The sequence below is a fragment of the Bos indicus genome, chromosome 23, assembly GCF_029378745.1.
Source record: "Bos indicus isolate NIAB-ARS_2022 breed Sahiwal x Tharparkar chromosome 23, NIAB-ARS_B.indTharparkar_mat_pri_1.0, whole genome shotgun sequence".
NCBI lineage: Eukaryota > Metazoa > Chordata > Mammalia > Artiodactyla > Bovidae > Bos > Bos indicus.
The window spans coordinates 16,524,573-16,537,776 of NC_091782.1; the positions used below are offsets into that span (position 1 = coordinate 16,524,573).

Genomic DNA, 13,204 nt, shown 5'->3' on the forward strand with positions numbered 1-13,204 from the left:
CCTTTGATATCACTCTAGCTGTATTAAGAGGGAAAAGAAATTAAACCCACCAAAGAAAACATCACAAAAGGAAATCAATGTAATGGTACAAAACAGAGGTACAGAGCTGTGCAGAGAAAGCAGGAAGTGAAGTATCTCCCTACTCCCTTGAGTCTACTCATCTGACCCTTTGGTGTTGACTTCATTTGGTAAGCCCCATCTTCAGATGACAGATTACTAAAAACAATGAGGAGTTTTTATCCTTTGGTTTTGTTTAGGAGTCTTCAAGATGCAGAGTTCAGAAGAAATTCCTCAGAACTAATTTCTAGTACTTAAGCCAACAACAGTTCTAAAATGCTATTTATTTGTGTCTGTAAGATTGTACATATACTACCAACCTCATACTGTTGTGGATTATTTTCTCACAAATTTGGGTTTGTTTTTTTTTTGAATGCTTCAGTTGTCATTTTGTCATTGCATTTCAGACAGCTCATGACCCTTTTATTGTCATTTTAGCACATAATAACCCATAAAGTTGGGGTGAGGTTTGGATTTTTTTCTTTGTTACTAGAAGTTTTTTTTTTTTTTTTAATCCTCTCCCACCTCTCCCCCCACCCACACCCCTCAGATACTCTAGAAGTTCTTTTATTCATTTGTCCTTGTGACTGTAGTGATGCAAAAAGAGTGAATGGATGAGTGAATAATTGGTTTAATACATAGTTATTTTAAGTGCTTTTTTTGGCAGGATAATTGTAAATGTATATATTTTAATTGCACTGGTACATTGAACATGTCAGTGTCTATACCACTGGACCAAAAGAGCATTTTTAGAGCATTCTTCTGGCTAATGGATGTCTGGTAATAATGTCTTGATTTTCCTTCGGGACTCAACTACATAGGAGGATTTGGGTTTTTTTCCCCCTCAGCAGTGGAAGAAGCACAGGTGATGGATCATTGATGTCATTTCAGTTGTTACTTTTTAAAATAAATATAAAAATGCTAAAAAGTGTCTTGAATTTTGAGGAGTCTACATCCCATAGGTTCTGGATTGTGTTTATTATGTATTGCAATCTTTGTAAACACATGTGCTCCGTGGACAGTGTGAAACCAGGAGCTGTGTGTTGCCCCTTCACCTCTTTTTCTGCCCTTTGGCCCTCCCACTCTACTGAGGAGATACTGCTGTCCCCTGTGGTTGATCATTTATTTGATATTCTCACTGGACGTGTTCATTAAGAGGCAGTAATTCCATGAGTAAAACTAGCCCTTTGTCACCAAAACAGCATTGACACATGTAGAACTAAACAGTGAAGATGTGGTTTTTAATTTCTTTATGCAGGAAAACAGATGCATTTCTGTGATTGTTAAAAATCTATAATATACTCATCCTTTTATTGCTTAGTATTTTAACAAATACGACCCACAGACCGGTAACCTCAAAAGTACCTTTTCACACAAAAGTGCGAGAGAAACAGCTCGGGAAATACTCCCATGATACCGAATGACCTGGCAGACAACAAAAACGGAAGAAAAGGACTGCCTGTGTTAAACAGCCTTAGTCTAACGGTATTAAAAAACCATTCTGAGTTTGCTTTCGTCAGATGCCAAATGGAATTCGTCCTTAGAAACTAAGATGACCCAACTTTCAATGCCGGTGAAATGAAAAGGACCGCCCTTTCGATACTTGTCCCAGTTGATCAGTTTTATTGTAGAAGCATTTTCATGTTTCAAACATTTTAAAACGTCAAGTTTTGCTCCTTCGAAGACACCGCCCAGTCCGCCTTCCGCTCCGCCTTCCCGCCCACCGGAAGCCGGAGCTAGCGCTAAAGCGCTGAAAAACTAGGGAATGGCCCCAAGTGAGTCCGCACTGATTGGTTGGTGGGAGGGACCAGTCAGGGCCGTCGTTGAGGATTGGCTACTACGCGGAGGGACCCCCGTTTCCGGTAACTCGACGGGCAAGCCCGCCGCCGCCATGGCAACCGCCAAGCGGCTGGCGGCGCCGCCTCTATGGCCAGTAGAGGCCAGGTTGGCGGCGCTGCTTCCCGACCTACTGGTCTTCAGGAATCCCAGGGGATCTGAACCCGAGCTCGCCACGGCCCAGGGCGTCCTCCTTGGCGTCCACGTGACGGGTGAGGGCGAAGGGAGACGCGTCGCTCTCCCGACCTGCTGGAGGAGTAGCCGTTAGGCTTCAGCTCGTCTGGGCCGCGGCGGTTACGGGCGTGGCCGCGGGGTGAGCTAAGGCGGAGTGTGTCTACACTTCTCGCCGCCTCCGCCGAAAACTAGAGGGCCATTTGCAGAGCAGGAGGACGCCTTTTCGGACGACCTGGCGTAGCCCTGGAATTCACTTCAGCGACGATGTAATTGAGACACAGAAAGGGGAAAGGATTTTTCAGGGTCATATGGCAGGCTTTGAACCCAAGTTATTCCCAACCTTGAGCATTTTCCATTAAACATTCTACTTCATCCAGTGATTCTATTTGCTCAGTTAATTCCTATTTTGAGTCTGTAAGTAAGTGCCCGCCATTGTTCTAGGAGTTAAGACCCAGCAGAGGGGATTCGCAGGTGGCGTTAGTGGTACAGCTTGCCAATGCAGGAGATATAAGAGACCTTAGTTTGATCCCTGGGTGGGAAAGATACGTATGAGGAGGGCATGGCAACCCACTCCAGTGTTGTTGCCTGGAGAAGCCCATGGACAGAGGAGCCTGGCGGGCTGTAGCCCATAGGGTTACAAAGAGCTGGACAGGACTGAAGTGACTTCATATGCGTGCACAACTGCTATGAGAGTCATTTATTTATATCATATTTATGGAGCTAAGTGTGTCACTGATATGAAAATGAGTGATTCGGGTGTCTGTCCTAGAAAAGCTCTCCATGAGTTTTCCATAAGGCTTTAATCCATTCTCCTTGTCAGTGGTTTCTCTGTCCCTCACGTGGGGCAGGGGGGAATGCCACAGTTTCCCTGGGCCAGGGAGCCTTAAGAAGGTGTAATGGGAAAGCACTAGCTGGATTTGGATGAGTCTTCACCATGGGCAGCTCCTGTAAACATGGGGGAGGGTGGCCCTCTGGACTCCCAGAGGGAGCAGCAACCAGTCTGGCCTTGAGTACTTGCTAAGCAACATCATGTTAAAAGATAATGAAATGACTCATCTTGAAGAGAAGGAAATGGCAACCCACTCCAGTACTCTTGCCTGGAAAATCCCATGGACCGAGGAGCTTAGTAGGCTACAGTCCATGGGGTCGCAAAGAGTTGGACACGACTGAGCGACTTCACTTCACTTCATCTTGAAGAGACCTTCGGTTTTACTGGCCTGATGTGTGGAGGGAATAGAGCCTAAAAGTTAGGATTTGCAGCTAACATAGTGATTTTTGCTTTGGTGGTCAGGGTTTACAGCATTAATGGACAGGTTCAGCCTGAGCTGCAAGTTGGAACATGACATGGACAGACTGGCCCACATCTTCAGTTATTACATTAGTGACATCGTGGAGCGTGAGTGACTATTGTGGGGGAGGAAAGAGGTGTGGTGCTGGGCCCCTGAGGGTTTGTAACAGAAGGGGACCTGGGGTACTTTAAAATGCACACTAAAAGTGACATCCTTTTAGTGTCATTCATCCTTAATATCTTTTGGTTAATATCTTAATATCTTTTTGCCACTCATGAGCTAGATCTTTGCCTGTATCTGCCATTATACCCAGTTTCACATCATGTTGACTCATCCTGTTCAGAAAGGGGAGGAAAGTGCTGCTTTTTACTTTATATATTTGTATTTTATTTCAAAATAAAGTATTCCTCAGGTTGTCTCTTCAAACTGTAATATGTATCTCATGTGTATATCAGATAAAACATACAGAACACCTTCCTATTCTGTTATTGCATTTTGATCTGTTGAAGTAGGAATGAGTGTTTACTTTCTGCCGTTTATTAAGTTTGTGGATATTTGCCTAATCTGGAAGGCAGAGGGACTTTTCATTTGTACAATAAATATGTTCTGAGTACCATCTCTGTGACATACGTTGTAATAAGTGCAGGGCATGCAAAAATCTACTCTTCAAAGAGCTTTGAGTCTAATTAGGTCTACCTAACATAAATTACTCTGGCCCTATACCCTTTAGTACTAATATAACATTGCCTTCCTTTACTGACAGAATCCTGTTGAGTTATATCATTATTCTGAGATTCACCAGAATAATTACTTTGTGGCATTTCCTTTAGCCATGTAAAGTGACTATTTGACTGCCCCTGTACCCCTGAGGAACAAGTATAAAAGATTTTTAGAGAATTCCCTGGTAATCCAGTGGTTAGGACTCCATGCTTCCAATACTGGAGTCCGGGTTCAATCCCTGGTCCAGGAACTAAGATCCTGCAAGCTGTGGGGTGTGGCCAAAATTTTTTTTTAATTTAAAAATAAAGTCTTTCAGTTGATTTCTTCAAGTTTGGACGAAAGGAGGAGATGGAAATCATGTATCATGTTTGTATTATAAGCAAGAACTGCTGGGTATTGGAAACAGATGGGAAAATAAAAAAGCTGCAGTACCTGCCTACCCCCCGTGGAGATTGTATTATTGGGAACTAATGGAGGATAGGTGTTAAGAATGGAAGCTGGAAGAGGCATTTGGAGCAGTTGCAGCAAGATAATGGAGATTTTATCTAGGTTAGTGTTTCTCAACCTTGGCAGCACATTGGATGCCACTTAGGAAGCTTTTAAAAATCCTGTCTAGACTTCACCCCAGACCAGTTAAATTAGAATGTCTTGGGTGAGGCCCATGAATGAGGATTTTTAAAGTTTCACAGGCAAGTTCAGTATGCGGTAAAAGTTGAAACCATTGGTCTAGATATATGGCAATGAAGGGAGCTATATGGAGATGATTTGAAATACAAATATTTCGCAGTTCAGCAGACAGGATTTTCTAATGTATCAGATTTCAGTGGGAAGCAGTGAGGAAACGGATTCTCAAGTTTTCTGACTTTTGTAACTGAGTTATATGGTGGAATCACTGAATCGTGATGGGAAAGATGGCTTTGAGAAGGAAAATTAAGGCCTCTGTTTTAATAGATTGAGTTTAAAGATGTTAATAAGTTAATAAGTCAGTCATTCAAGGGGAGAAATGAAGTTAGTAGCTGTGATTGAGATGGAGCTCAGAGAATAGATCTGTTAGAGTTGAAAAGTGAATTGATGGCATGAAGATATTACAGTTAATAAATGATTGAGTCTGCATGGGGCGAGTGTAAATAAAGAGCCTAAGACTAAGCCTTAAGGAATTCCAGGGGAGGATTTTGATAACCGAGAAAGAACCTACAAAAGAGACTGTAAATCAGCCAGTCAGGTAGGATTTTGTGGTATTTCTGAAGACTAAGTGGAAGTAATGTCTCTAGAAGAGGGCCGTTCTAGCTGGGTTGAAAATGAAAGGGTATCAAGTGCAACGATGTCAGAAAAGTAGTGAATTTAGCAAGATGAATGCTGTTGATGATAATTTTAGTGAATTGGTGGAAATGGCCAAATTGGAATAAACTGAGAAGAGAATGGTAAAGAAAATAAGCATGATTAGGATAGGAGGAAAAACTTGTGTATCACCAGTCTCTTGAGAATTGTTTTGCTGGGAATATAACAAAAATGAGCTAATAACTAGAGAAGAAAACAGCCAAGAATACATGGGTTAATTTTGTTGTGCTTTGGTGTTTGTTTTTTTTTAATATATATTAATGGGAATGATGAAGTAGAGAGAAGATAAGAAAGGGAGTGAAGTTTTTAAGAAGGTGAAAGGGACTAGGATCCAGAGAACAAATAGAATGGCTTTGAAGATAACTTCAAAGGGTTTTTGAGGAGGACATTCCCGTTTTTAGAGACTACGGATATAGGAACCACGGATTTGCGGGAGAATTTAGAGGAAAGAAAGAAGGAGTCTGAGCTTTAGAGAGAATAAATTAACCAGAAAAAAATTGGAGGAAAAACTCAGTAGGCCATTCTTTTCATCATATATGACTCTGCCCGTGATCTGGTATATCTCTGATTTATGACTCGTTTTCCTCTCTCTCCCTTACTTGATTTCAGATGTGCTCTGTTTTGGAGGAGATATCCTAAATATCACAGGTATTTTTCAGTTTGTTTTTTAGTATTTACAGCACTGTAAGTTAAGAAGACAATATTTAGATGGAATTTGGCATATAGCATTGTTTGGTTATTTAACATGTACTGGGCCCTGGGAAAGCAAAGATGAGGAAGGCACAGTCTCTGCCTCGGAGGATCTCTCAATTTAATGGAAAAGCCGTGTCGGTAGTAAGCTCCCATGTCCTTTACATTTTGTTCAGATTGAATGACAGAAAAATAAGTACCTATAACGCATTCATGAGAAAACTGACGAAAAACTTGGTCACTAATAGCAGAATCTAAGTATACGATAGGGAGAGAAGTCTAGCTTGTCTCTCCTTTCTGGAGAACTCTTAGGATCATTAACAGCTATCTGCCACAGAGTTGGCCTATCCTTTCACTTAAATTTAAAAAAACCGCTTAAAAACTTAGAATTCAACTTGAATGTAATCCTACATTTTATGAACTTGTTAGCTAGTACCTCTCCTCTTTCTGTTAATGTACTGATGGAAAAAAGAGAAAGGGTTACCAGAAATAGCCTTATGTACTGATGGAAAAAAGAGAAAGGGTTACCAGAAATAGCCTTAGTTTTAAGAACATTTCAGCTTCTACCTAGTAATGTTTTTATATGCTGATTAGTTTTGAGGATCTAAAGCAGTATTTTAACCTGGCATGATAAATAGGGCCGAGAAACCTTGTCTAACACCTTGCATGACATCTGCATTACTGTGGGTTTGCCCTGGCGAGTGAATTCGGGTATTTGATCTCTGTCAGCCTATTTTTTATCTCTGCAGGGAATGTGCTCCTAGCACTCTGGACAGTGGAACAAAATCAACTGAGTGACATCATTACTCTGGTGGCAAAATGCAGTCTGGAGATACAGGAGAAATTTGGGATCTACCATACCAGAGAAGGCCAGGACCTGCAGCTAAAGATAGGTAATAGCTACTAGAAGAGTGATCAGTTAAAAATAATAAACCACTATAAAAATTCAAAAGATAAATGACAACCTAGAGAAAAAACATTTGCAACTTATGTAGACAGGTGAATTTTTCTAATATAGAAAAAACACATAAAAATCAAGAAAAGACTAACATTCTAAGAGAGAAATGAGCAAAGAACAAGTAGAACATAAAGAAAACATCCCTAGTAACTTGTAGAAAACTGGTCAACTTCATAATAAGAAAAATACCAACTGAAAGTACCAATTTAGATCATTTCTTATCTCTAGATATGGAAAAGTTCAGATGCTGAGCACACTGTTGATGAGGTTGTGAAGAGTAAACCTCACACAGTGCTGATGAGAGTCAGCAGTGGTACAGCTTCCATGGAGGCTGATTCAGTAATCTCTACCAAGATTGCAAATGCATTTTTTTCTTCAATCCAGCAATCCTAACATTTATCCTTCAACCATACCATTTATCCTATAGGTACATCTGAATATTTATAAAATATCATATGTGTAAAATGATTGGCTGCAATATAAATTGTGATAAAAGTGTGAAAATAATACATCTATGGAAGACGAGTTAAATAAACAATAACATGTCTACCTACTGAGATTCTCTGCAACTTTAAAAAAAGATGTTTTGCTATAGCAATAGCTCCAAAATATAGGTGAGAAAAAGCAAGATGCAGAGCACTGTGTTTAGTATGCTACCTTTTGAGTAAGGAGGAAAAGTTAAGAATTTTTATTTGTTTATATTTGTATAAAGAAACACTAGAAAGATAGAAACTAATAAAAGTTTCCTATTGGGGGAAAATAGTATAGATAGATATATAAGTTGGAATCGAGACTTTAATGTATATGTTTGGTTTAATGTTTGGTTTTTGAACTATGTTACTGTATTACATTATCAAAAATATAATACAATGCCCTCGAATTTAAAAACTGAACACAGGCCACAGTTGCAACAGTGGCAGAGTCAAGGCTGAAGGGGAAGCTCTATACGAAAAACTGCCTCACAGGAGTCCACAACCTCCAAGGGTTTCTGAAGTAAGGGCAAAGGTTGGCTCCAGCTATTCATTGGTATTTTGAGGAGCAGAAGTGAAGAATGATATTCTGAGTTATATGGCGTCTCTCCTACCATCCTTTTTTTGTTCTTCTGGTTTTTGTTTTATTGGTAGATAATTCATAATTGATACTGTACATAGACATATGTATATACTTTTGAAACCATGACTACAATCAAAATAATGAACATATTCAGCACTCACTAAAGTTTTCTGTGCCCCTTTATAAGCTTTCCCTCCCTTCTCTCCCCATCCCCAAACAATCACAGATCTCCTTTCTATCTTAGAGTTTATTTTTAATTTTTAAATAATGTTATATAAGTGGTATCATACGGTATGTACTTTTTGGCTACTTTAATTCAGCATAATTTGAGATTCATCATTCAGTGTTATCCATTTGGGGCTATTACAAGTAAAGCTGTCATGAACATCTCTGTACAAGTCTTTGTATGGACATTTGCATTTACTTCTCTTGGTTAAATACGTAGGAGTGAAAGGGCTGGGTCATAATGGTAGATGCATGTTTACCTTCTTCAGAAATTGTTAATTTTTTTTTTTACCAAAGTGGTTGTACCATTTTACATTTCCGCCAGCAATGTATGAAAGTTCCAATTTCTCCATGTCCTAATCAACCTTTTTTATTGTCTGTTTGAGGTTGAAGAACTTCCTTTAACATTTCTCATAGTATGGGTTTGCTGTAGATATGTTTTTGTGTCTGCAAAAAAAAAAAAAAAAATACTTCACCTCTGTTTTCGAAGGGTATTTCCCCTGGGTATAGAATTCTAGATCGACAGAGTTTTCCCCTCTTACATGAAAGCTGTTCTGCTGTCTTCTAGCTTGCAGTGTTTCCAACAAAAAATCTACTTTCAGCTTTATTTTTGTTTCTTTGTATATATTGTGTCTCCTCTTCCACTTCAGCTGCTTTTAATATATTTTCTTTATCACTGGTTTTAGGTAATCTGATAATGATGTACCTTGGTACAGTTTTCTTAATTTTTCTTTTGCTTGGGAATCTGAGATTCTTGGTTCTATAGGTTTCTAGTTTTTGTAACATTTAGAAAATGTTCTGCCATTATTTCTTCAAATAACTTTTAACTCTTCCTCTGTCCAGTTATATACCTACGAGACTACTTGAAATTGTCCCACAGCTTGCTGTTGCTATGTTCATTGTTTCTTTTTTCCTCCCTGTATTTCATTTTAGATGGTTTGCATTGCTGTGTTTTCAAATTTACAGACATTTGTAAAAACCAAAATTGTATACCAAAAGTATATACCTCTGTCGTTCTTTTAAAATTGCTTTTCCCTTGTTGGATTGGGTGACTTACCTAAGGGCATACTTCTCGTGGTTATAGTCATATCTTTCCTGGCAAGCAAGCCAGTTTTTCAGGTGTTATTAACAATAAAAAAAATCCTCCAGAGCAAGAAAAACAGGAGGCAGAAAAAAAGGGTATGGCAAAGCCCATTCGTGGTAAATACTGATTGTCTGCTCTCTCAGTCCTGGTCACGTATGAGGAGAGCTGGTGTGGTTACAGAGTGGCCAAGTTCCTTAGCATAACCATTTGGTCTCTGCCATCAGGACCTAGCTATCTATTAGAAGAACAATTTAGAGAGAAGATTCTTGGACGCCTAGGATCCAAGAGTTTCTTCCCTCATACAACACAGGCTTGTTTGAATGTCTGCCTGTAGGTGTATTTAACACAGAAGGAAATCTGGGGCAAGGTATAATTTTTGAGGGTGAGCTCACCTAATACTTCTGCAGCTGTGGGCAATGAGTTTGGTATGATGTATAAAGCAATGTGAGGATTCCAACCCCACCCCCACTCTTTGCATAGTTTGCCGGCTGAGTTTGTCTGGACATCAGTTGTCTTCTTTTCTCTGGATAGGTCTATCTGCAGGTCGGATTTCCCAGGTTATTGTTGGAGATGAGCAGCGCCAGTACCTCTTGGTGATTGGCCGGGATGTAGATGGTGTGCAGTTAGCTCAACGGTTGGCTCAAGCAAATGAGATTGTCCTGTCCTGGAACTGCTGGAAGCTCTGTGAGCAGTACATGTTTGAAGTGGAAATCATGCGGGAGGATGAAGCTGTGAAGGTAGGAGGCTGGTCACATCCACTGAAAGTCCTGAAAAGGACTTCCTGCTGTGCAGGGTAGTACTCTGGCTGTGCTCAACACCAGGCCAACCCAGTAGCCACTGAACTTTTATTTTGGAGGGAGGTGAGGGATACTCTCCCAGGAAAATAAGGCAGAATAGTAAGGCGGAAAAGATAAGCAATAAACAAGGGAAATGCCATCCTCAGCCCTCTATTAAAGAACCAAAGGTAATCCAGTTGGTGGGTGGACACCGAATTGAGCAGTTCCCTTTCTATAGTTAAGAGATATGCGGATCATTGACCCATTTGATTTTGATGAGCATTTTTACAAGTGCCTCGATTATCTGCCACATTACCGGACAAGTGCTGGTAAGTGACTTTGTCCTTTATTATACTACCCATGCCCATTTCAAAGATTAATTTTCTGCATGGCTGGAGACGTTTTGTTTGTTTTCCTTCTCTCAGACATTCTAAGAGCCGCCCTGGAGTTGGATCCAGATTCTGCACTTGAGCAAACCCTGCGGAAGCACATAATGAAAAACCTTTTGAAGAAGGTTGTTTCCTAGTTCTTGAGTCATTGTGTGTAGGCTGTGTGTGTGTTTATATAAATAAGTGTACATGTACATATGTGACAACCATTCATATTGATCCAGTTCATCTCCTCCCTATAGTAATACCAGCAGATTTTCCCATCTGCACCAATTACTGACAGGTCTTATGAGTTTAGATTTCTCAGTCCTGGAAAGTAGAAACCATATTTGGTTTTTGTTTGTCCCTCTGGAAACTAATACTCTGTAAATAAAGTATAGAGTGTATGCTTGGTAAATATGTGTTGATTGATTCTGTATATGTGAATCCTGTAGTAAGTGATATAAAGACTAATAGATATATCAAACTGTGTCTTAGAGAGGAAAATAGAAAAGCTTGGCAAATTTCATCAGTAAGTTAGATTTAAAGTCAAATGATTTTAACTCCAAGTGCACTAGTTGGTACATGCTCTATGCCTCTTGACTGGATGGCATCACTGACTCGATGGACGTGAGTTTGAGTGAACTCTGGGAGTTGGTGAGGGACAGGGAGGCCTGGCGTGCTGCGATTCATGGGGTCACAAAGAGTCGGACACAACTGAGTGACTGATCTGATCTGATCTGATCTGATGCCTCTTGAATCTGAATTTTAAGTTTTTTGTCTGATATCCGAAAGTTATTTTCTCATGTTTACCATGGAATATAGAACTTAAATGCCTAACCATGATACTGAAAGTTGAAGATACAGCAAGGTGACTCACCGTGTCTTTGTAGATTGATGAAGGCCAGCCTATGGAGTATATATCCGAATTCCGCACTGTGACTATGGTTTTGGTCAGCCTCGAGTTCCACAAGACAGCATGGGTGTTGCATTTGTGCCATCTTATCCAGGAGGCTGCGTTATACATCTCCACAGTGATAGAGACAGGGGGTGGCCAGCTGAGCCGGATCTTTATGTTTGAGACAGTAAGTACAAGGGAACTTGACATATCAACATTAATGGTGAGTAAGGAATAATAGTCTTATGACCAGTTTCTCTCTCACTGATAGACACTCTCTCTCAAAAATAGAGACTAGAAATTGAATTTTTGAAAGTTCTTAACATATTTCTCTGGTGTTTTAAATTTCAGTTCTTTATATAGTTAAATGAAGTTTTTCTATTCTTTCTTTAACAATTTCCATGTTGATGTGACCTAGGATCCTAGAATCCTAGATCCTAGACTCCTTCATGTCTAATAGAAAACCCAGCCATGAAGGTCTGGCTTCACTCAGGGAAGCTGGTTCAGTTGAGGCAAGCTATATTTCTTCCCCTGGTCAATTTCCCTTTTCTTTCTTTGTCACCTGTCTCAGGGCTGCATGTTCCTCTGTGTTTTCGGCCTACCTGGGGATAAGAAGCCAGACGAGTGTGCACATGCCCTGGAGAGCTCCTTCAGCATCTTCAGCTTCTGCTGGGAGAATCTTGCTGAGACCAAGTGAGGAGGAAGGTGGGGCAGAGAGGAGCTTCACAGACCCAGTGGGGTTCTGCAGGCAGGGTAGGAGGTGGTAACAAGTAGCAGGGGTTGAGAGCATCCAGAGTCGGCCTAAAGGGGAGGGAGCATGCTAAGGGAAGTCAGAAGACAAGATATGTTAAGAAATCACTAGATACAGAACTGTGTGCTCGATTCCCAGGGGAAATGGGTGTAAGTTTTCATCCAGTAGGGTGGGAGAGGGGAAGGTGCAGAGTATGCATAGCAAGATGCTAGAACACTGCAAAGGGACAACCAATGTGTAAATTAATACACAACTAATATATCTGTATGTGAAGAGATGGCTGCCTGTCTTTGGGGAGAGGAGGGGAAGGAAGAGAAGTTGTGGAGCAATTACCTCGATAAGAAGGGACCACAGCTGGTCAACGCTCTTCTTCTTGGCTTTCACTCTTGGTCTTTCCCAGTCCTGTTGATTTTTCTGGAATTCACACTGAATTGATCTCCTGCCTCCATATCCACACCACTCTCCCACCTACAAAAGCCTAGTCCTAATGAAGTTGTGCAACTATGACATGATTGGTTAGAATTTTTCAAATGACCGTTTTGGGTTTGTTTTTTGTTTTTTTTTTCCCACTAGAAAGCTATAAGGAAAGTGCGTACATGAATAGATTTGAAAAACAGTCGTTCCTAATGTCAACATTGAGTCAAAGATTTGTTCGCTTGCCATACTTATTCAAGATGAATAAAAATTATATCACATACTTTCATAATATTTTAACATTTTTAAAATACTTTAGTATGTGGTAGCAGTGTGAACATTTGTATCCTTTTACACATGAGGAAACTGAGGCCCCAGAAGAGGGGTTACTAGCATGTAGAAGAACTGGTAATGACACCCAGATCTTCTGTCCTCAAACCTGTGTTATTTTCATTACCTCATAGCTGCCTCTTACAAAATACAAATATTCCCTTTTCATACTGAAACAGAACTTAGAGATTGTCTCATTCAACTTCTTACTGGGTTGGCCAAAAGGTTCATTCAGGCTTATCA

At 40.3% G+C, this 13,204-nt stretch overlaps 1 protein-coding gene across 9 annotated transcripts in view; it reads left to right on the top strand.

The window, feature by feature from the left end:
- The first annotated feature begins 1,807 nt into the window (after nucleotides 1-1,807).
- Nucleotides 1,808-13,204, top strand: part of LOC109577377 (adenylate cyclase type 10-like) — a 39,356-nt gene continuing 27,959 nt past the window's right edge. For 5 of the 9 annotated variants that reach the window (XM_019986293.2, XM_070777937.1, XM_070777940.1 and 2 more), the window contains exons 1-9: nucleotides 1,808-2,105; nucleotides 3,359-3,463; nucleotides 6,024-6,062; nucleotides 6,854-6,997; nucleotides 9,956-10,161; nucleotides 10,439-10,529; nucleotides 10,626-10,714; nucleotides 11,462-11,653; nucleotides 12,038-12,159. In XM_019986293.2, the coding sequence (XP_019841852.2) occupies nucleotides 1,823-2,105; nucleotides 3,359-3,463; nucleotides 6,024-6,062; nucleotides 6,854-6,997; nucleotides 9,956-10,161; nucleotides 10,439-10,529; nucleotides 10,626-10,714; nucleotides 11,462-11,653; nucleotides 12,038-12,159 (1,271 nt within the window). In that variant the 5' untranslated portion in view covers nucleotides 1,808-1,822. Of the gene's footprint in view, nucleotides 2,334-3,358; nucleotides 3,464-6,023; nucleotides 6,063-6,853; nucleotides 6,998-9,955; nucleotides 10,162-10,438; nucleotides 10,530-10,625; nucleotides 10,715-11,461; nucleotides 11,654-12,037; nucleotides 12,160-13,204 lie in introns of those variants that run through there. The other 4 variants (XM_070777942.1, XM_070777941.1, XM_070777939.1 and 1 more) reach the window with 4 other exon arrangements.